Source organism: Myotis daubentonii, chromosome 12 (genome assembly GCF_963259705.1).
Source record: "Myotis daubentonii chromosome 12, mMyoDau2.1, whole genome shotgun sequence".
In the NCBI taxonomy this organism is placed as follows: Eukaryota; Metazoa; Chordata; class Mammalia; order Chiroptera; family Vespertilionidae; genus Myotis; species Myotis daubentonii.
The window spans coordinates 21,038,667-21,059,252 of NC_081851.1; the positions used below are offsets into that span (position 1 = coordinate 21,038,667).

The 20,586-nt window shown below is 55.0% G+C and overlaps 1 protein-coding gene across 1 annotated transcript in view; it reads right to left on the reverse strand.

The window, feature by feature from the left end:
• Nucleotides 1–20,586, reverse strand: part of LOC132213866 (protein Daple-like) — a 49,811-nt gene that overhangs the window by 18,822 nt on the left and 10,403 nt on the right. Inside the window, 10 exon segments of the mRNA XM_059660762.1 lie at nt 3,490–3,635; nt 5,265–5,310; nt 6,235–6,278; nt 6,384–6,480; nt 9,879–10,022; nt 12,897–13,138; nt 13,631–13,855; nt 13,907–14,092; nt 15,639–15,776; nt 20,418–20,563. Coding sequence (XP_059516745.1) covers nt 3,490–3,635; nt 5,265–5,310; nt 6,235–6,278; nt 6,384–6,480; nt 9,879–10,022; nt 12,897–13,138; nt 13,631–13,855; nt 13,907–14,092; nt 15,639–15,776; nt 20,418–20,563 — 1,414 coding nt within the window.

Consider the following 20,586-nt stretch of genomic DNA (forward strand, 5'->3'; position numbering starts at 1 on the left):
CAAATTCTGAGGTGCGGAGTGCGTGGAGCCCGCTGGTGGTGGAGGGCGCGGTTGGCGTTTTCAATCGGGAGGGAGTCGCAGACTCTGAGCTCCAGATACAGGCGAGTCTTTAGGGACCCAGACTCAAACGGGAGAAGCGGGACTGTCTGGCTTCAGTCAGAGCGAATGCAGCTTTCTCTCCCAGCTTTGCAGCGGGTGCTGGGATTCAGAGAGGCAGAGCCCCTGGGGACAGGACTGAGAGCCCCCATAATTGCTCTCTCCGGCCCACCCTGTTGATCCTGTGCGACCCGCCCTGCCCAAGCCCTGCACAGAGGCATTTGCCGGATAGCCTCAGGCAAAGGCTAGATTAGCACCTCCCTAGAGGACAGAAGTTCTCTCACTGCTGACACAGCTGATTCTCATAGCCACTTGGCCTGGAGGTCAAACTCTCCCTGGTATTAGCTACAACAATCAAGGTTTAACTATAAGACTGCGAACAAAGACCACTAGGGGGTGCACCAAGGAAGCATAACAAAATGCGGAGACAAAGAAACAGGACAAAATTGTCAATGGAAGATATAGAGTTCAGAACCACACTTTTAAGGTCTCTCAAGAACTGTTTAGAAGCTGCCGATAAACTTAATGAGATCTACAAGAAAACTAATGAGACCCTCGATGTTATATTGGGGAACCAACTAGAAATTAAGCATATACGGACTGAAATAACGAATATTATACAGACTCCCGACAGCAGACCAGAGGAGCGCAAGAATCAAGTCAATGATTTGAAATGAGAGGAAGCAAAAAACACCCAACCGGAAAAGCAAAATGAAAAAAGAATCCAAAAATGCGAGGATAGTGTAAGGAGCCTCTGGGACAGCTTCAAGCGTACCAACATCAGAATTATAGGGGTTCCAGAAGATGAGAGAGAGCAAGATATTGAAAACCTATTTGAAGAAATAATGACAGAAAACTTCCCCTACCTGGTGAAAGAAATAGACTTACAGGTCCAAGAAGCGCGGAGAACCCCAAACAAAAGGAATCCAAAGAGGACCACACCAAGACACATCATAATTAAAATGCCAAGAGCAAAAGATAAAGAGAGAATCTTAAAAACAGCAAGAGAAAGAAACTCAGTTACCGACAAGGGAATACCCATAGGACTGTCAGCTGATTTCTCAACAGAAACTTTGCAGGCCAGAAGGGACTGGCAAGAAATATTCAAAGTGATGAATACCAAGAACCTACAACCAAGATTACTTTATCCAGCAAAGCTATCATTCAGAATTGAAGGTCAGATAAAGAGCTTCACAGATAAGGAAAAGCTAAAGGAGTTCATCAGCACCAAACCAGGATTATATGAAATGCTGAAAGGTATCCTTTAAGAAGAGGAAGGGGAAGAAAAAGGAAAAGATACAAATTATGAACAACAAATATGCATCTATCAACAAGTGAATCTAAGAATCAAGTGAATAAATAATCTGATGAACAGAATGAACTGGTGATTATAATAGAATCAGGGACATAGAAAGGGAATGGACTGACTATTCTTGGGGGGGAAAGTGGTGTGGGAGATGCGGGAAGAGACTGGACAAAAATCGTGCACCTATGGATGAGGACAGTGGGTGGGGAGTGAGGGCGGAGGGTGGGGCGGGAACTGGGAGGAGGGGAGTTATGGGGGGGAAAAAAGAGGAACAAATGTAATAATCTGAACAATAAAGATTTAATTAAAAAAAAAATTTCTACATGTGACACAGCACCAGAGTAAAGTTAGGGTTTTTCAAAATGCTGACACGCCGAGCTCTAAAGGTACGCCATCACTGGTCCAGGAGCCATGCACGCAGTGCTCGCTATACAGCGCCCCCCACTGGGCCGCCGGCGCCTGTCCAGTTCCTGCCTCTCCTCACCCATGTGGCCTTGACATCTCAGACCCCAGCTTTCCCTGCTTGAAAATGAGTCCTCGGCATCCAGGCAGCTGCTCAGGCTCCTTCAGTCAAGAAGGTGCCCAGGCCCCCTAATCCAAGGGCTTTCCCCCGAGTTCACCGCAAAGTGAGCACCCATGAGAAATGATCGCTTGCAAACCACTGGGTCCCTGGCCACGAACCTGCTCTGCTCCCAGCGCCCTCATTTCGGACTCTGTTCTTCTAGTCTGTGTTATTCTGTTCCCACAGTCGTCCCCTAGCCCCACAAACTCATGGCCTAGCTATCCCAGGGCTGGGGAAGACTCCGCTTGGAGCAGGCTCAGGAAGCCTGCCCACTCTCTGACCTCCTACAGACACTTTCTAATGCAAACCCATCACCAGATCATCCCCCAGGGTACCAGGTCCCTACTCTTCTAGTTTGCACCTGCCCAAGCTCTGCTGGTAATTTTTAGCAGCTGCGTTATAGAGAGCCCACTTCAGGGTACAAACTCTCACTTCTACCCCAAAAGTACAGTGAGGTTTTCCATGTCAACCATCCTTGGTAGGTGTTGAGCCCCCTGTAGATGAGCAGACGAATCTGGGAGAACAGTGAGCAGAATCGTCACCCTGGGGAGCTGGGACAGTGCCCCAGTGGTCACTGTGGCCATGTCCCTCTGTCCCACACTGGCCAGCCATTCCCGATCACAAGGAAGGACAGTCCCAGCAGCACAGCACCGAGGGGTGAAGACCACCCTGGACCCACAAGATGCATCTCAGATGACTTGACTTCCAAACCACAAGGTTTCCAGCACCAAGGCTCTTCCTCCTGCCCTCATTTCTGGCAGCTTCCTAGGCCCTGTACACCAGCATCCCTTAATCACCCACTTCCCAGTGAATCCGACTCATTAGCCAGGCATGGAAGCCTTCCACAGCTGAGCACTGCCTCCCCCAGCCTTCCTTCTTGCCCCACCTTCTTGCCCCTATCCCCCCACACACACACACTGGCCAGCCTTCTTCCCATCCATGTCAGCAGCAGAACCCCAACTCCTACCACTATGCTTCCTTCTACCTCCATGGTGCTCCTCAACGTCTGTGTGCACATAGCTCTGCTCACATCCCATCACTCCTACTGGTTCATGGAGACCAGGTAACTGGTTCTGTGCACTTTGCAGGGCCAGGCCTGTTGTCAAACACAATGTCCGCAGAGGGAGGACAGCCACTGCGCACCAACAACCCACTCTGCTGCCCATTAAGGGAAAAACCGAAGCAGAAAGGACTCAGCCTGCGATCTGAAGTCCTTCCCTAGGGGCCTCTCTTCATTACTGTTGTATTTTTCAAAGTGAACTTGATCCCAAAAGAAGATTAAGAAGCGTCTGGCAGGGGGCAGTGTCTCTGAAAAGCCAACAAAGCCAACCGCCCCTATGTGCAGAAATCTAGAACCATTCCCGGGAAAACGAGAGAAGGATGTGCTGGTAGGATGGTCCGTCCCCTTGCCTGGGACACCAATGCACCCAGGGGTTCTCTGCTGCCCAGAATGGTGCGGTCTAGTCGTGGAGCTGGAAGCCACGACCCCTCTGTTGACGGGCGTCCGTCAGCCCACACCCCTCACACGTACAGCTGCTGCTCCTCCTGGTGCTGGTCCTTGTCCTCCACGTCCTCCTGGAGAAGCCTCTGGTTCTGCTCTTTCAGCCTTTGGATTTGGCTCTGCAGGTGACGGTTTTCTCCCTCCAAGTTGCCCTTGAGGCGGGAGACCAGCTAAAACACAGATGGACAATGTCTCAAACACCACACGCTCCCGTGATTCCACTGCTGGGAATCGACATCCAAAAGGAGAAAAAGGCCACGTGCACAAAGGTGGTCATTTTGGTATGATCTACGTCAGCTGGCATGACCAATACGGCCAATGCCATGGGGATGGCCAAGCCTTCTGCCGCTGCACCGTCCAATCAGGCAGCCACTGGCCACGTGTGGCTGCTGAGCACTGAAAACACAGCCAGTCTGAGCTGAGCCATAAGTGCAAAATATATAATAGGTTCTGAGGACTTAATAACAATTAAAAATAATGTAAAGTATCTCATTAATAAGCTGCCCGGTGTGTGTGTTTCTCAGTAGGTTGAGTGTCCCATTCACTAAGAAATCACCAGTGTAATTTCTGAGTTGTGGTGAGCCGGCACGGCCATGGCATACTCAGCCCCAGGCTGCCTTATGTGCCAGGCCAGCTCAGCCTGGTTCAGTGACCCTGAGAGGGGTCAGTGAAGGATTAAGAAAAGACAGCAAGAGAATGAAAGCTGGGTCTCAGTGGGATGCTGCTCCTCTGACATAGAGACAGCGCCAGCGTCCACAAGCCGTGTCTTTATTTTATAGCAGATGCCACGAGGCAAAGGAAGGGCGTGATCAAGATGTTGACAACATTCTCGTGGGTTTCAGTCCTACTCAACTACATGCACATGAACTCTATCACTCAGGCATGTGGGGCCACGTGTTCGGACCACAGGTTCAAGCTTACCACTGTAGCTGTTGGCTATAATTGTGCTGGGAAGGCTCTGCCCTCCAAGCTGGGCCTTGCACGTCGCAATGAGAGGACTGTGCCCTTTCATCAGTCCAAGGCTTGAACCTGTCCAAACACTGTAGCTGCGCCCCACACTGATCAAGGCACATGCCTGGGTTACTGGCTCCACTCCCCAGTAGAGGGCATGCAGGAGGCAGCTGATGGATGTTTCTCTCAAAAAATCAATAAAAAATCATATTATTTTAAAAAATCTCATTAATAAGCTTTTGGGGTTACATGTGATATTTTAGATATAAGGGTTAAATAAAACAGACCCCTACATTAATCCCACCTGATTCCTCTTACTTTTTGAATATGGCTACTAGAAAGTTGTCTGAACACAAACACGCATGAAGCTGGACCTGAATTTTGGGCTGAGGCTGGCCAGCTCCTGCTCTAGAATATCATCGTGGTTGGTGTAGCAGGAAAGTCCCAAGCTTTGGCTTCAGACAAACGGGGTTCCAACCCGCTACTTCAGAGGGACAAGGATGGGAACCCCAGCTCACAAGATCATTGTGAGAATTAAATGAGATGACACAGAGAGCAGAGTGCTCAGTCGAGAGGATGGAGATGAAACGGTACTTGGATGCTTCCATGCACCTCCCCGACAAAAAGCAAATATCAGGTGAAAGGTGTTCTGTAGCACACCCCTGCCAGTCATTGTGTTCATCCCAGTCAACTGCCTCTGGCTTCCTCTCTGCCTCTGAGTGACATTCACACACACCCTTTGAGCAGAGATGCCAATGAGGACCCATTCCCACCTGGCTGAGCCCAAGGCATCAGCCCAGGGAACAGGCCCACCCAGGGTCCTGAGGCCCTCCAGCCCCAGGCCTCACCTGGCAGCGGTTGTCCAGCTCGGTCAGCGAGATGTCCGTGCTCTGAAGCTCCTCCCTCAGCCAGTTGCACTGGTTCTGCCAGCAGTTCACCTGCAGCTGCGTGTCGTTCAGGGAGGTTCGCAGCTTCTTGTTGTCTGTGAGCAGCTGGTCCTGCTTCCCCTTCAGCTCCTCATACCGGCCCTGCCAGCTGTTCACTTCCTGCTGCGTGTCATTCAGGGACAGTTGCAGCTCCTTGTTGTCTGTGAGCAGCTCCTTGGTGAGGGCATACAGCACCTTGGTGAGGGTGTACAGCTCCTTGTTGAGGGCGTACAGCTCCTCTTGCTCTGCCTTCAGCCCCTCGTACTGGGCCTGCCAGTGGTTCACCTCCAGCTGCGTGTTGTCCAGGGAGGTTTGCAGCTTCTTGCTGTGAGTCTGCAGCTCCTCCTGCTGCCCCTTCAGCTCCTCGTACCGGGCCTGCCAGCTGTTCACTTCCCGCTGCGTGTCATTCAGGGACAGTTGCAGCTCCTTGTTGTCTGTGAGCAGCTCCTTGTATTCTGTGAGCAGCTCATTGGCGTCAGCCTGCAGCTCCTTGTTGAGAGCGTACAGCTCCTCTAGCTCCGCCTTCAGCCCCTCACACTGGGCCTGCCAGTGGTTCACCTCCAGTTCCCTTTCATGAAGGGAGGTTTGCAGCTCACTGGCGTGGGTCTGCAGCTCCTTGGTGAGTGTGTGCATCTCCTCTTGCTCCCCCTTGAGCCTCTCATACTGGGCCTGCCAGTGGTTCACCTCCAGCTCCCTTTCATGAAGGGAGGTTTGCAGCTCACTGGCGTGGGTCTGCAGCTCCTTGGTGAGTGTGTGCATCTCCTCTTGCTCCCCCTTCAGCCCATTGTACCGGGCCTGCCAGTGGTTTACCTCCAGCTCCCTTTCATGAAGGGAGGTTTGCAGCTCACTGGCGTGGGTCTGCAGCTCCTTGGTGAGTGTGTGCATCTCCTCTTGCTCCCCCTTCAGCCCATCGTACCGGGCCTGCCAGTGGTTTACCTCCAGCTGCCTTTCATGAAGGGAGGTTTGCAGCTCCTTGTTGTCTGTGAGCAGCTCTTCCTGCTCCTTCCTCAGGCAGTTGCACTGGGCCTGCCAGCAGTTCACCTGCAGCTGGGTGTCGTTCAGGGAGGTCTGCAGCTTCTTAGTGTGGGTCTGCAGCTCCTCCTGCTCCCCCTTCAGCTGCTGGTGCAGGGAATTGGCCCTAGGGGTAGAGAGACACAAGGCCAAGGGCTGAGGTGCACTCCCAGGCACTGTCCCAGTTGTGCAACCTTAATCAAAACTGCAACCTCTCTGGGCCTCAGTTTTTTTCATGTGTTAATGAAGGGTTGAACAAAATCAGCGGTTTTCAAACTCTGTTCATTGGGGTTCGAGGAGGCTACCCCAGGTACCCCACTGCCAGCTGGGGTAGAACGACAGGCAGGCTCGGACACCACGGCAACAGAGCATCCCTGTTAAAGTCCTTTCTATCTGAGGCTTTGGCACATCTGCCTACTTGGAAAAAGGGTTCTTTGATTCAAACATTTAAACACTGAATCAGAACATTACTGCTCTAAGACTCTGTGTCTATATCCAGCTCTTCTCCCCAATTCCAAGCCCCTTTCTAATTTCAACTACTGAGATAAATAAAATAGAAGATTCTGGAGTGTTACCTATATCCACTTAAATCATCATCATCATCATCATCATCATCACCATTACCTGGGATTCCTTGGGGTAGATTATACCAAAAAAGATCATATGACCAGAGGCTCATGGACTCAATGTGAACACAGGTGTGTGAAGTTTGGCCCACACAGCTTTTAATTTTTTTTTAACATTTACTTATTTTATTCTATTTTATTTCATTTTAAAGTGTGTATGATTTTATTAATTGATGTCTCTCCAATAAAGACAACTAAAAAAAATCTAAACTAATAAAAGAGAAAAATGGTAATTGGCATATGACGATACCCTTTTCATTGGCTAATCAGGGCTATATGCAAATTAACTGCCAACTAAGATTGGCAGTTAACTGCCAACAAGATGGAGGTTAATTTGCATATGTAGGCACAATGCAGGGAGGCGAAAGGGAAAGCAGGAAGAAGCACCCTGCCACTGACAGTGATCAGAAACCCAGCGGGGAGCTAAGAGCTGGGGGGCAGGGCAAAGGCGGCCCTGGGGCCGCCTTTGCCCTGCCCCCCAGCCATGATCGGAGAATCAGGCGCCTTTGCCGCCCTGGCCAGTGATAGCAGGAAGTAGGGGTGGAGCCAGCGATGGGAGCTGGGCACGGTCGAAGCTGGCAGTCCCGGGAGCTAGGGGTCCCTTGCCTGGGCCTAAAGCGGAGCCCACGATCACGGGGCTGCTGCAGCTGCGGGTCCCCGCTGCCCGAGCCGGACGCCTCAGGCCTGGTCAAGGGGCCAATCCGGTGATTGGTGATTGGAGGGTGATGAGGGTCAACTCCTCTGGCTGAGGCATCAGGCCTGGGCGGGGGGCTGAGCCAGGGATTGGGGGGATATGATGGTCCCCTTGCCCAGGCCTAAAGCCTGGGTCAGAGGCGTCAGGCTTGGGCGGGGGCTAGAGCAAGCGATCAGAGGGAGATGGGGGTCCCCTGCCCAGGCATGATTCCTGGGCCAGAGGCCTCAGGCCTGGGCAGGGGCCAGAGCCAGTGATCGGGGGGAGATGGGGGTCCCCTGTCCAAGCCTGACACCTCTGGTGGAGGCGTCAGGCCTGGGCAAGGGGCCGATCAGGTGATCAGAGGGTGATGGGGGTCTACGCCTGTGGCTGAGGCATCAGGCCTGGGCAAGGGGCAGAGCCAGCAATCGGAGGGGCCTGGGGGTCCCCTGCCCAGGCCTGATGTCTGGGCCAGAGGCATCAGGCCTGGGCTGGGGGCAGAACCAGTGATGGGGGGAAATGAGGGTCCGCTGCCCAGGCCTGACGCCTCTGTCAGAGGCGTCAGGCCTGGGCAAGGGGCCAATCCTGCGATTGGAGGGTGATGGGGGTCAACGCCTGAGGGCTCCCAGTATGTGAGAGGGGGAAGGCTGGGCTGAGGGACACTCCCCCCCACACACACACACACCCAGTGCACGAATTTCGTGCACCGGGCCCCTAGTAAAATAACATAAAAAAGAAACAGAACAAGATAAAAAGATTCGCCATTGTGGTCCTGTGAATACTCGCGGGTTAGGTTTAAGGGTCCCTGGCCTCAAATATGTCTCCAGGTCCTCCCATTCCTCTGTCCTGCCCAAAAAAGCAGATTTAATAAAAAACACAAACAAAACAAAAAAATAATTACTGTATCAGCATTCCAAACTTTTAAGGTACCCATCAACATTCAGATATCTTTTAAGGTACCCATCAACATTCAGATATCTTCTTCTCAGGGAAAAAAAAACAACAAAAAAACAAACAAAAACAACAACAAAAAACAACAACAAACATACAGAAGGAAGACCTGGCAGCCCCGCCTGCCTCCCAGCTGACAGCCTCTATAGCTGGGCTGTATTCTCCACCAGGGCCTGGTCTATTGCTGACTCTCCTGCCCCACCTGCTGGACCTGCCCGTCCACTGCAGGCAGCTGAGTTTACTCAGGGCTGTAGGAAGGAAGGGTTCATATGGTCACGCCTCTGGGTTGAGGCAAGACTTGGATTCGAATCCTGCCTGTGTCACTAACTAGGAGCATTGACCTTGAACAAGTTGTTTAATCTCCCTGAGCCTGTTTCCTCCTCTGTTGCTGTGGACTTTTTAAAGGATAACAATAGCTCAGTCAACTCTTGTGATTCACAGTATAATGTTCTGCCCAACCACGTGAACCCTGAATTAGTGAGTACTGAAACTATTCCCACCGGTTCCTGGGAGTCTCTGGTCACATTTTGTCAGCTCATCAAGACATAAAGACGCCTCGTGTAATACACTCAGAGCCAACAGCACCATACCTGGGCCCGAATGATCCTTGTGTGCCACTCGAATATTCCCCGTGAGGCCCAGCGCAGCCTTGCACTTGGGAACACTAGACAACACTTCAACACTCCATTTGGGGGCCATTTCAAACAGCGAAATCGCCTCCAAAGCACACAAAATAGAACACCATGGCACTCAGTGGCCCATGAAGAGGACGCTGGTAGGTGAGAGCTGAAACAAGTCTGGGGTCAAAGGCCTTGTTCAACCTCAGCTGCAAATGTGCACATCAGGCAACTCCAGTATCTCCCACTCTGGGCACGTCCATGACAGGCCACGGGCACTGATTTGGGGGTCACCAGTGCATTTCTGCCAGGATGTGAATTCACAAATGGGAATGCGTGAATGCTGAGGACCACGCCCCCTCCCTCATGGGATCGCTGGTGTGAGAGGATGCAGGTACCCCTGCCCGACAGTCATCAGCATCATAACTGTGGGAGGGGAGACTGTCCAAACCGAGACAATGCCCCATCCCAGCTGCCGAGTCCTTCCTTCCAGCCACCAGCTGGAGGCCCCTTTACCTTGTTCCCACCAGCTGCTTCCAGTGCAGGGTTGGTAAAAATGCACCATCACCAGGGGTCTCACTTGAGCTCAGCTCAGCGGGTGCTGAGTGAGTGGGTCTGAATGGCATCCCGGCAGAGGCGCTGCAGGGGGCCTGGTGGTTACCTGTCCAGCTCTCTCTGCAGCCTCTGGTTCTCCTCGGCGGCCATGGTGCTCGTCCTCTGCTCCTGCTGCAGAGCCTCCCGCTCGGTGGTCAAGAGAGTCCCCAGCTGCTCCAGCGCCACCTTATGTTGGAGCTGGTCCTTGTATCTGTTGAAGGGAAACACACCCGCTAGGAATGGAAACCCAGGGAGACCTCAAAGCCTGGGTGAGCGGCTTCTCTCTGCAGAGCTGAGGGAGAGGGGGATCCACGTGGGACAGGGCTGGACAGAGAGAGGGGACAGTCACTGGGCCACCTCCGGGGGTCTCCTCCAGCACAGGAGGCAAGTCCTCCCTCCTCCCACCCGACGTGTCTCCATGGTCCCTTCCAGTCCCTGTCAAAGCAGCCTCCCTCCTTCATCCCACTGGGAACAAAACCATTGTTTTATGAACTCCACGCCCTTCTCAAAGAAACCACTGCAAACACAGCAGAATTCCACCGCCCATAACAGCTGATCCCCCTCAATGGGCCCTGGGTGAGCCCTCCGCCCGAGCTCAGGAACACGACTCTTCTTGCTCTGATCCAGGCAGCTTGGGGGCCAGAGTCTTGCCTGGTGGGGCCCAAGCAGCCATCATGGGCAACTGCACACCCTCATGGCTCCTCAAGGCACCCCCAGTCCAGCCCTTGCCCTCGCTCTCCCACAGGCTCCCTCTCAGCTGGGGCTTTTATTTCCTTCCTGTCTCAGTCTGCAGAGGGTCCCACACAGTCTCTCCGGAGGGCAGCAGAGCACAAGAGGGAGCCCCTGACCAGCCCCAGGCTGTTCCTCCTCCTGCAGGAACCTTCCCTGTTCAGGTGACTCAGGGGCCTCCCCAGGTCCTAGGTGGAGACTGAGTCATCACCTTTCAATCTTCCCCAGGCAGGCAAAACCCTTTCCAGACCCCCTTCCTGAGGTGTCCACACCCAGAGACAGGCTGACAGAGTCCACCCAAGTTCCAGGGTTTCAGCCCCTGCCTGCAGCCCTCCATCCAAGCCCACCCCATATCAGCTGTACTTGTACCATCTGCCTGGAGCCAAGACTTGTGCGGACTCAGACACACACACACCTGCTTGGTCGGCTGTTGGAAGACAAACATTCCTTCCTGTGGCCTTTAGCCACAAGTGGAGGCTGCCCAGACATGGGTAATGGAAGGTGGGGGTGATGGCTCTGCTGGGCTTTCAGGGCGGCGATCTTTCTCATCCAGGTTTGACAAACAGGGCTATGGACCATTAGGATCCCCACCTCCTGCTTCCCTGTTGTGTCTTGGAAAAGCACAGGATCAAGCATATCGCAACCATCAGTAACCACCCTCCTGCAGGGCAGAAACTGCGAGTGCTTCTCCCCACTGAATCCCGGGTACGAGGCTTGACACCCAGTGCATGTGCACCAGGGGAAGGAAGGAGCGAGTGTCTCAGTCAAGTGTCAGGTGAAATGAATACAGAGCCCCCGGCCTGTGTTCCAGACACCTCCACCTCTAACCTGCAGCCCTGCTGCAGACACACCAAGGGCCTCCAGCTATCTGTCCAACCAGCAAAAACCACTGAATCACACAGTAGGTCCACCAAGCAAGGAGTCATAGACAGAGCAATGAACTCCTCCCTCAGACCAGTCAAATGCCACCTGTACAAACCTTCCCATGTTAACAGCCATAAGAATATATCCACACGGTTATCATTGAGGGGAGGGCCCGCAGCACCTGGTGAGGGGTGGGCACCACAGGAGGCTCCCATCAGTAGTCAGCTGGGTGCATTCAAACCATGTTAGACAGCACCAGGCGCCCAGTGGGTGCTCACTAAGCATCTCGTGAACACAGGATGGGTGCGGAGGAGGCAGAGATGGAGATGCCAAGAGTCAGAAGATGCTCATTCTGGCTGGAAGAAACGAGAGTCTGATAGGAGCAGACATCTCGGCACCATCGAAGGATGGGCATCTGGGTGGAGAAAGGGGTGGAAGGCTCTGGGGAGAGTCCACAGGAAGCACTGGGTGAGTGTGTAAATGTATGTCATCTCCCCCAAGTTCATGCAGCAGCAGGCGCCCTCCGCAGGCTCTGCAGGCTCAGTGCCCTCCTGGTCCCTGTGATGCCAAATCCCTGCACCTCAGCTGCTCCCAGGGAGCCCCAGCCTTTGCCTAGCATCTTGCTGAGGCAGAGGCCTGGGAAGAACTCAGCAGGGACAACTCACAAGCACAGGAAGTGGACAGCTCCCTCCTGGGCTGCTCCAAGTGTGGGAGAGCCTCTCTTTAGTGCATCTCTCCCTCTCTCTCCCCACCACATTGGAGTCCTCTGTACATCTCACTTCCCCCAGGCTCTGGGTCCCGGTGCACCTGCTGGGGCCATTGCAATCAGGGATCTGCCTGGCAGGAGCTCAGACGAAGTTGGCTGACAACATGCACACAAAGCCCTGATTTTGAAAAAGTGCAAAGTTAAGATTTATGCATTTAAGGTACATCAATTTTACCTTAAAAAGGTATATGGAGAGTCAGAGGTAAAGGTGACATGAGAATGGCAGAGTACTGATAATGCTGCTGCAGGTGAGGGGAACACGGGGTTTTCACTATACTAGTCTGTACACGTCCATATATTCAAAACTTTCCAAAATTAAAAGTAAAAAAAGAAAATCAGAAGTGCAGACTTTGAGACTTGGACAGGGAAAAGGCCTGGGGAGCTAGATAAGGCACGCCCCTGAAAATTGGCAGCTGTGGTGACTTCTCCTCCTGGTCCTTGGTTTGGAGAGGAAAGGAAGAGGGGGTAGGAATCCCCCAGGAGCTGGGACCCCAATGCTGACACCTGGTTTCCCTGAGCCGGGATTAGTGGGCACACCCTTCTCCCCTGGGGGACCCTCCTGCCCCTCAGTCTCCAGCCACACCAACTCCACATCGCTGAGGGTGAAGGTGGATTTACTTCTCTTCACTGTGAAGCAGCGGGACCAGAGGAAACATGAGGGGCCAGAGTGAAGGGGGGACAGGAGCCCGGGGAGCCTGTCCATCACCCCCAGCCGCAGGCACCCACCTGTCACTGAGAGCCTTGCTCTCCAGCTTCAGGGTCCGACTCAGCAGTGTCTTCTGGCGGCGGTACTTGTCCAGAAGGGCCTTGTGCTCCCTAGTCAGGTGCTCGTGGAGCGCGCCCAGGCATGCGTGTTCCTGCTGCAGGGCCTTGTGGGCTGCCGCCAGCTGCTGGTGCTGGAGCTGCGTGTTCTGCTCTGTGAGCGCAGTGAGCGAGGCGCTCTGGGAGCTCAGAGTGGAATTTTCCACCTGCCGGGAGGGAGAAGGGGATGATGCCTCACCAGGTGCAGGCCCAGGGGGACCACAGACTCCGGATCCCCATGTCCCCACACGGAGTGAGGGGCCAAGAGCAGGTCAAGTGTCGACACCAAAATAGCAGGACCCTCAGGAGAGGCAGCACCCAGCCATGCTGAGGACAGTTCTCCCTGCACTCAAGGAGCTGCTCTGGGAAGGCCCACGGCAGAAACGGACTGCCCCATGGGCCTAAGCTTAGTCCTGGGCCCCTCTCTGCACATGTGACCTTTCTTGGCAATTTGTGCCCTTTCTCTGGATAAGCTCCATGTGTACCCTCTCTGATCACTTTGAAAAGTGCATGGAAAATCAGTGAGGACATAGAGAACCTGAACAGCACTACCAACCCATTTCTCCGATATTTACACAACACCCATCCAACCGAATTCAAGCCACCAGAAAGTTGACCGGGGAGGAATCCGTCCTAACTCATTCTGAGGCCAGAATTACCCTGGTGTCCAGCTGCTTGTCCTGCTCCGGGTCCTCGGGCTGCAGGGTGTCCAGAGACGTCTGCAGCCTCTGGTTCTCCAGCAACAGGTCCGGGCTCTCCCGCTCGAGGGCGTGGACCCTCTCGGGGGCTGTCATCAGGGCGCTGACCTCCATGGCCAGCTTCTCGATCTCCTCCTGCAGGCGATGCAGCTCCTGCTCCAGCTTCTGTGTCCGCACCACGTGCTCCTTCACCCGCACCTTCCTGTGCTCCAGCTCCTGTGCCTGCGCCGCCTGCGCCTTCACCTGCTCCAGGTCCCAGCACAGCTGCCGCCGCTCCCACTCCATCATGGTCACTTTCCTTTTGGTGTCCGTCACCGTCTGGAGGAGCACTTTTTTCTCAGTCTTCTGGCCCTTCATGCGGGCCTTGCTGCTGGTCTGTGAACTATCCCGCAGTGAACGCACCAGTTGTTTAAGATCCTTGAACTGCAGGAAAACACAATGGAAATGACACAGGCGTGATTTCGGTCCAAATTGGAGACCTAAAGTGTAGGCCTGAAATGCCCATTTCATCATGGACCCAAAGGACGTCTTAACGTTTCCCAAAGGCCTAATATGGACAGAAGGTGAAGGCACGGAGATCCCCACCCAGACAGTTCCAGTCTAAACACTTTCACAGAAGCCAAATGACTTAGAAACAAAAACCACATCTTCTTTTAAACAATGAAAGTGATTTCCTTGGTGCTTTTTACCCTGGTTCACAGTGGCTCGAGAGCTGACCGCCCACCTCTGTGGCCGCCCCTCACGCCACTCTCCCCTGCAGACATTGCACATGATCTTCCCTCTGCTGTGAATGCTCACCTGCCTCCACCCGCGGCCTCCAGCATCACTGGCTCCTTCTCATCCTCCAGGGCTCAGTGTGATTGACAGCTCCTCAGGGAAGCCCTGCACCATGATTCTAAATGTCCTCCACCTAATAAGACTCTCCCTGGACCCACGTATATTCCCTCAATAGCACACATCTCAAGTCACCTGTCGTTCCACCTCCTAGACTGGAAGCCATATTGGGGGAGGGTAGATGCATGCCTCTTAAGTCTACACAGCACCTCCCCAAGCCCCTTTTCTGCAATACTAGAGAGGCTGAAGAACTCAAGTACCTGATACCCAGCCTCCCTTGCAGCTAGGGTTAGTCATGTGTCAGGTGTGGCCAATGAGATGTCCACAGAGGATCCCGGGAGGCCTTCCCTCTGTCTCTTCACACTCCACATTCTTCCTGCCCACTTCTTGGTGAGGTACTACAGTCACTGCCAAGACTGGCAGAGCAGGAAGACAGAAGCCTGGTTTCTGGGTGGCGTCCCTGAGCCGCTGCCCCAGCACTGAGCTGCCTACCCTAGGACTTCCTGTGGGGTGAGGCAGGTCGACCCTGGAGGTTATCCAGGGCTCTGAGTGTGAAGCTGGACATTTGAAGGGGGATATTTTTCCTACGGGCTGTCCCATGAGCTGCAGGACATTTAGCAGCATTCTGGCCTCTCCCACCACAGCCTGGAGCACAGCCAGGAGCACCTCCCCTCTCTTCCCCCAAGTCATGACAATCATAAACAAGATGGCCAGTGATCTCCAGCCAGTGTGGGTCAATGCTTGAGCATCAACCTATGCACCAGGAGGTCACGGTTCGATTACCGGTCAGGGCACATGTTCAGGTTGCTGGTTCAATCCCAGTAGGTGGCATGCAGGAGGCAGCCGATCAATGATTCTCTCTCATCATTGATGTATTTATCCCTCTCTCCTTCTCCCTTCCCCTCTGAAATAAATAAAAAATAGATTGAAAAAACAAAAAGATTGCCAGTGTCCCTGGGAAGCAATATCTGTCCCCGCGCCCCTGCTGTGGCTGGAATTGCTGGTGTGAGCTGCAGCTGAGGGAAGAGACTGGTAACCCGCAAATCACTGCTGGATTCCCAGGACAGCCTATGGTCCTGGACTCTCCCTCTTGCAGGCAGGGGCGCCAGGGGAGGCATGGCGCTGGAGGGCCTACCTCCTGGGCTTCCTCAGCCTTCAGGGTCTCGATGTCATGGAGCAGCTGTTCTCTCTCCTCCACCAGCTCCTCACAGAGAGTCGCCAGATCCAGGCTGGTCTGCTTTTCTCTTTCCATCTGGACTTGCCAGTCTTCAATCTGCGGAGCCAAAGACCCAGCCCATGCAAAAGTCCGTTTCAGGGAGTGAACTGTGTTTTAAAGCAAACCCGAAACCTGTCAGCCCCACGGAACACTTTATCAGGCCTTTTCTCAAGGGAAACCTTCTTGCCCACTTCCTGGGGAGGTGCATCAGCCACTGCCAAGGCTGCAGAGCAGGAAGGGAGAAGCCTGGCTCCTGGGTGGAGTCCCTGAGCCGCTGCCCAGGTCAGGTCTAGTTGTGCAGTGAGCTCCCCATACCCTGGACCATCACCTCTCAGCCCATGGTGTACACTTCTAGCTCATGGTAGAGAAAAAGGCCATGGACACCCATCGGTCAGCTTCCCTCCCAGCTTTCCACTGCTCACTCTCAATGCTTCCGTCTTAGGCCGTGTCCACTACTGTCCTGAGGGTTAGGCCACATTCCTGGGCCAGCAGCCACCACTGGATGTCCTACAGGGACTTCACCCAGTTGGTGACATTCCTATTCATCCAGCTGCTCTCAGGGGTCCTCTGCTATCTCTCTCCCTCCTCTCCCCTCCAAGTAAATGGACCACCAAGGCCTGTCCTCATTCCCCATGTGGCTCCCCCTCCACACCCCACTGCTGCCCAGGCCAGACCAGCTCCGTACTGCCTGGACGACTGCCCAATCAGCGGCCCGACATGGAGCTCTTCTGCGGGAACCACCAGTGCCCACTCCCTGAACATGAACTGCCTGGACCTGCACGTCCCACACTCTGTGCCTGACACCTGAACACCGTGATGGATGCAGATTCAGACTCAGGGTGGGCCCTGAGGTGCGACTCCCAGGCGAGGCCCGTGCTGCTGTCCCTTCACACTGACAACAAACTCATGACCACAGGGGACAGGAAGAGGGTCATTCCCTGCTAAGGATGTGACTGTGAGCAGGTGTCCTTAACTGACAGTGCCAGCAAGCAGCAGGCATGGGCGCCAGCTTCTGTCAGGGTGACATGCTCAGCTCACACCTGGCAGGGGGCAGGTACAACAAGAGCTGACCCCTCCTGAGAGCGCCAGGCCCCTCCCACCCTCAGAGCTTCTGACATGGTCATTCTGGGCTGGGGCCCAAGAGCCTGCATTTGACTTTTGACCCTGATGCTGGTTTGGGATGATGGCTCTAAAGCTAAAACAGAGGAGCCCCACGATCCAGATCAGGTGGCTCTCAGAGCTTTTAGACACCTGAGACCTCAGGCCACTGACTAGAACCTCTGGGGGCAGGACCTTCAGACACCCTGCAACCCAGTGAGCAGCAGGACCGAGAGCTGGCTCCATTCACCGGGCTGGGGGTGGCCTGGTACAGGCAGGTTGACAAACTCCTGGAAGGATCGCTGCTCTAATGCCAGCTCTGCCTACTTTTCCTGGGCCGAGGCCGCCCTGCCTTTATCTCACAGGTCTGGGCACTGTCTCCAGACTCCTAGGAAGTATCAGGCAGGGAGCTTCTTCCCCATGAGGGGGAGGGCCAGGCACAGTGGGGCTCATATCCGTGCCCTCACAGCACCCTGTGGGCACACCCAGCCCCCTGTCCCAACATGGGGAACCGAGGACGGGGCAGCCCCACCCAGCCAGGGTCAACAGCAAAAGGCGCTGCAAGGAGCTATGTGTCTGAGTCTTTCTCACAAGTGAGAACACCTTTCTTCTCCTTCCTGATCGCTGCCTCACTTCCTAGCACCAGGTCTGGGCTCAGCAGGAAGCAGGCATCTGCCCTGATGGCAGCGCCTGCTCTGGAGCTGGCCCTGAGGGGGAAGGCCCTGCACAGCTGTCAATCCCCCTCATTCAGAGAAGGACACCAGCCCAGGGAGTCCAGTGATCTGCCCAGAGCCCCACAGTGAGGATGCGGCAGAGCCGAACGCACCGCAGTGGGCCGACCCCAGGCCTGCTCTCTCAGACGGGGCCTGGGGTGTGTGCCCCCCAACCTCCTGCCTTGTTCACCCCCCTCCCTGTCTTACTGTTAATCCTTCTCCCTGCTGCCCCCCATCTGTCCCAGTGAAAGGAATGTTATGTCCAACCTTTGCATATCTGGCATGGCTGCTTCTTGTCTGAAGCTGTGATTGCCCCATGCCCCCCCAGCACCCTCCACCCGCTGGACACCCCCATCTTTCTCTGCTTCTGTTTGCCATGGAACTGGAACTCTCACTCCTGTCCTTCCCTGAAGGCCCTCCCTTCCCCTAGGGCAGCGGTTCTCAACCTGTGGGTCGCGCACAATGAAAATACATCCTGCATATCAGATATTTACATTACGATTCATAACAGTAGAAGAACTACAGTTATGAAGTAGCAATGAACATGATTTTATGGTTGGGGGTCACCACAACATGAGGAGCTGTATTAAAGGGTCACGGCATTAGGAAGGTTGAGAACCACTCTGAGAGCTCACTGGGCGGAGATGGTTTCCTGTCTTCCTCAAAGCACCAGGCTTGGGCCGCGGGCTCCTGTGTGGAGGCTCCAGGTCCCCAGAGCACGCGGGTGCCAGGGGCCTGCCATCAGCCCCTGTGCTGCGCTTGTGTTCCCACGATAGGCCCCAAAGGGCTGCCCTCTTCCTAAGAGGAATGCAGTCTGAGGATGTCAGTGCCAAGTGAGGGTGGGGGGCGCACCCTCTCTAAGGTCCACAGAAAGGTCATGAGTTACAGGGAAGGACGTGAACTTCGGGAACTAAGGTTTACACAGACCGAAGGGAGCCTACATCCTGGGCGACACTGGGTGGTGGGAGAGCCGAGCTGGCACTGGGGGCCTGGGACTCCAAGCCGCCTGTCCTGGCTGACCCTGGTCCCTTCTTCTCAGACACCTCCCAGAGGGCCACGTTGTCTGGACGTGTCCAAGATGGGCCTGTCCTGGCTCCAGGGAGGTCAATGTCAGGCCACGTCCCCTGTGGTTTTTAGCTGATGGCCCAGATGCACCATCGATCCAACATTAGGGAGGACCCATGATGCAGCCAGGCCCCAGCGGGCTGAGCAGGACAGGGAGGAGAGCAGAAGGGCCGCCTTCGCAGGGCTCCTGGCAGCAAACAAGGGACAGTGCTAGTCTGGGAACTGTGGCCCCTCCCTCCCACCAGGGGCTCAGAGCCAAGACAGGTCTCTGAGGGCTGTGGCAGGACTGCCCTGGGGTCCTACAGGGAACTGATCAGGAGAGGAAGTGGGGATGGGACCCGAGAGACAAGGCTAAGGAGTCATGTGGGGAGGCGGCAGCCACCACCTGTCCTGTGTGTGCGGAGGAGGGACCAGAGTCGACGCCGAGGGCAGGAGAAGCATCAGAGATCATTTCTCAGCCCTGCGGGGAGCTGGGCCAGAGGCTACAGCGCAGGCCTCTGCAGCTCACCCCTGAGGACCCGCCCCGTTGGAGGTTCTCATCTTTCTAAAGGTCAAGCCTTTCTATGTCGGCAGAGGTTGAGCTGCCATTTACAGAGACATTCACTGTGCCCGCCCACATGAATCTAAAACCCAGGCTGTCTGGTGGCTTTCCCTGAGCTGCGCTGCACAGAGTGACGCGGTACGAGGAGGGCCTTCCTCCGGGCCCCCAGGGAGAGGACACGCTGCTTGGCCGCTGCTCTGCTGCGAGGCACACGGAGCCTCAAAGGACGAGAAGCGTGAGTCACGGAACCTCGGACGCCCCACGAGAGGCCTGGAGAAACCACTGCACAGGAGGAGGGGCGGTCCCAGCCTCACCCAGAGATGAAGTTCCAGCAGAGTTGTGACCAGCGGCACCCAGGTCTCCGGTCTGCAGCCCACGTCCCTTCCATTGCCAGGGCAGCCTCAGCAAATGACGCTGGCAGGACCCCTGGGCCGGTCGGGACAGACACTCAGACACCTGAAAGCACCAGTCCTGCCAGGTGGTCAGCAAGCAAGAGTGACCTTGCGCCTTCCTCACCCGGAATCCGGGCACCCGTCAAGGTGTGCTCAGAGCCCGTGACGCAGCTGTGTCACCCGTGTTGGCTACATGGACTGAGGCCCTCTGACCCAGAATGAGCAGCACAGGGAGGCCGTCACTAGCTTCTCAGGGCCCTTCTTGCCATGTGAATGGGGTCCTGGTAACTGTAGGATGAACCTGGCTGGTAAGCCTGTCTGTCCTCCCAGATGTCTGTTCTACTGTGCTACTGGGAAGACCTGGTTTGTCCAGAAAGGCAATGCAGTCCAGCCATCTCCTCTTCCTCATCCTCTCGACCGAAAGGAGAGAGTGGGCACTGCACTCCTGTCACCAGCAGCCAAGCCCTGAAACGGCCCATCCATGGTCTCCACACGGGAGCGAGTCTTCCATCGCTGCTTCTCTCCCGGGCCCGCCTGATGGTTTCTAACAGGGCGCTGCTCTCCTTCCATGAGGCATTCACCACGGGATGGACCCTCTGCCTGCACTAACTCACACCATCCTCACCACACCTACTGGTGGGTGCATCGCTAACCCCATTTCACAGATGAGGGCAACGAGGCACACAGAGGTCCATCGTGTGCGGTCTCACTGCTGCAGGGACTCCTCATGCTGCCTCGTGACGCCTCTCCAGGAGGCCTCCTGTCCCCCTACCATAACAGTGGCTGCACTGGACTTTGCCTGTCCCCCAACTGTGCATGCTCACCGACACCTGGGTGCTCCCCCTGGCCACTTTCATGCCTGTATGTTCTGGACACCACCCACGGGTACCTGCTTTCTGAGCTGCTGGTTCTCCTTCTCCAGCTCCTGGCGCTGGAGGCTGCTCTCCTGCAGGGCCAGGGAGGCGTGGCGCAGCCCCTGGACGGTGTCATGGAGGCTCTGCTTCTCCTTGTCCAGCTTCAGGAAGCAGCTGGAGGCTGAAGAGCAAAGTGGAGTCAGA